General features: G+C 53.7%; 1 protein-coding gene across 1 annotated transcript in view; it reads left to right on the forward strand.

Annotated features, from left to right (window-relative positions):
- LOC107299147 (rho guanine nucleotide exchange factor 19) overlaps positions 1-1,016 on the forward strand; it is a 2,387-nt gene extending 1,371 nt beyond the window's left edge. The window contains exon 3 of the mRNA XM_015828515.1: positions 930-1,016. Coding sequence (XP_015684001.1) covers positions 930-972 — 43 coding nt within the window. The 3' untranslated portion in view covers positions 973-1,016. The remainder of the gene's footprint in view (positions 1-929) is intronic.
- Positions 1,017-1,230: the final 214 nt, after the last annotated feature.

The raw sequence follows: 1,230 nt of genomic DNA on the forward strand, positions 1-1,230 counted from the left end.
ACGAGAGAGATCCGTGATGTAAGACACCCTTGGCCACCTAAGACTCCAGGCCAGGGGTAGGCCACCTTGGCTCTTTTATGACTCGTGGACTTCAACTCCCAGAATTCCTGAGCCAGCCATGTTGAGGGGAAAGGGAGAGGTTTCCATGCTTAGCCCTGCTGGCTGAGGAATTCTGGGAGTTGAAGTCCACAAGTCATGAGGGGGCCATAGTTTTCCCCATGCTGGCACAGGAATTCTGGGAGTTGAAGTCCACAAGTCATGAAGGGGCCATAATTCCCCCATGCTGGCTCAGGAATTCTGGGAGTTGAAGTCCACAAGTCATGAGGGGGCCATAATTCCACCATGCTGGCTCAGGAATTCTGGAGTTGAAGTCCACGAGTCATGAAGGGGCCATAGTTCCCCCATGCTGGCTCAGGGAATTCTGGAAGTCCACGAGTCATAAAAGAGCCAAGGTTGCCTACCCCTGGTCCAGGCTGCCACTCCCTCCGACAGACGGAGGTGATCCTTCTGGAGCAACTTAACCATCGGTGTCACACGTGGTGGTGGAAGTGCTTAACCAACCTCGGAAGCTCTCCCAAAAGGTAAGTGGCTCAGACCTGGTTTGGGCTGGATGTGGCACCACCGGGAAATCCCAGGGGTGTAGATCGCGCATGGAAGCAAAAGCAAAACGAAGGAAACGGACGGCCATCCGGCTCCAATCCAGCTGTTGCTGAGGTGACACCACCAACGCCCCATGCCCTCCAGAAGTCAAGTTGGTGCCCTCCCTGCAGAGGCAGCCCTCTGCTCCTCTTCCTTCCCATCCCCACCTGGTAGCAGAGTAAAGTAGGCAAGCCAGGGAGCTTGTGTCCTCCTCACTGAGGGACTCTCCTTTGAGCTGTCTGACTGTTTTATTTTTTTTATTTTTTGTTTTGTTTTGTTTTTCTCCCTAGGGCCCAGAGACAGGACTGGATTTCATGGCTAGCAAGCCGCTGAAACCTTGAGGCAGGAATCCCCTGGAGCCTCGATCAGATTCTCCACCTCCGACAGACCCTGCTGCTTCTGACGACGGCCCAAGGAGATGTCCTACGTTGGAACGACCCAGAGAAGGCTCCAAAGCATGGAAATGGGGGGTAACCCTGAGTCAAAGGGGCTTTGGGTAAAGCGGAAACCTTGATTTCCTCTTCAAAAGAGATTGGCGCCTATCAGGGGTTTCCACAACCCTGGAAGCCACAAAGGCTGAATGGAAACAAA

This window comes from Protobothrops mucrosquamatus, unplaced genomic scaffold (assembly GCF_001527695.2).
Source record: "Protobothrops mucrosquamatus isolate PMUCROS unplaced genomic scaffold, P.Mucros_1.0 scaffold4598, whole genome shotgun sequence".
Lineage (NCBI taxonomy): Eukaryota > Metazoa > Chordata > Lepidosauria > Squamata > Viperidae > Protobothrops > Protobothrops mucrosquamatus.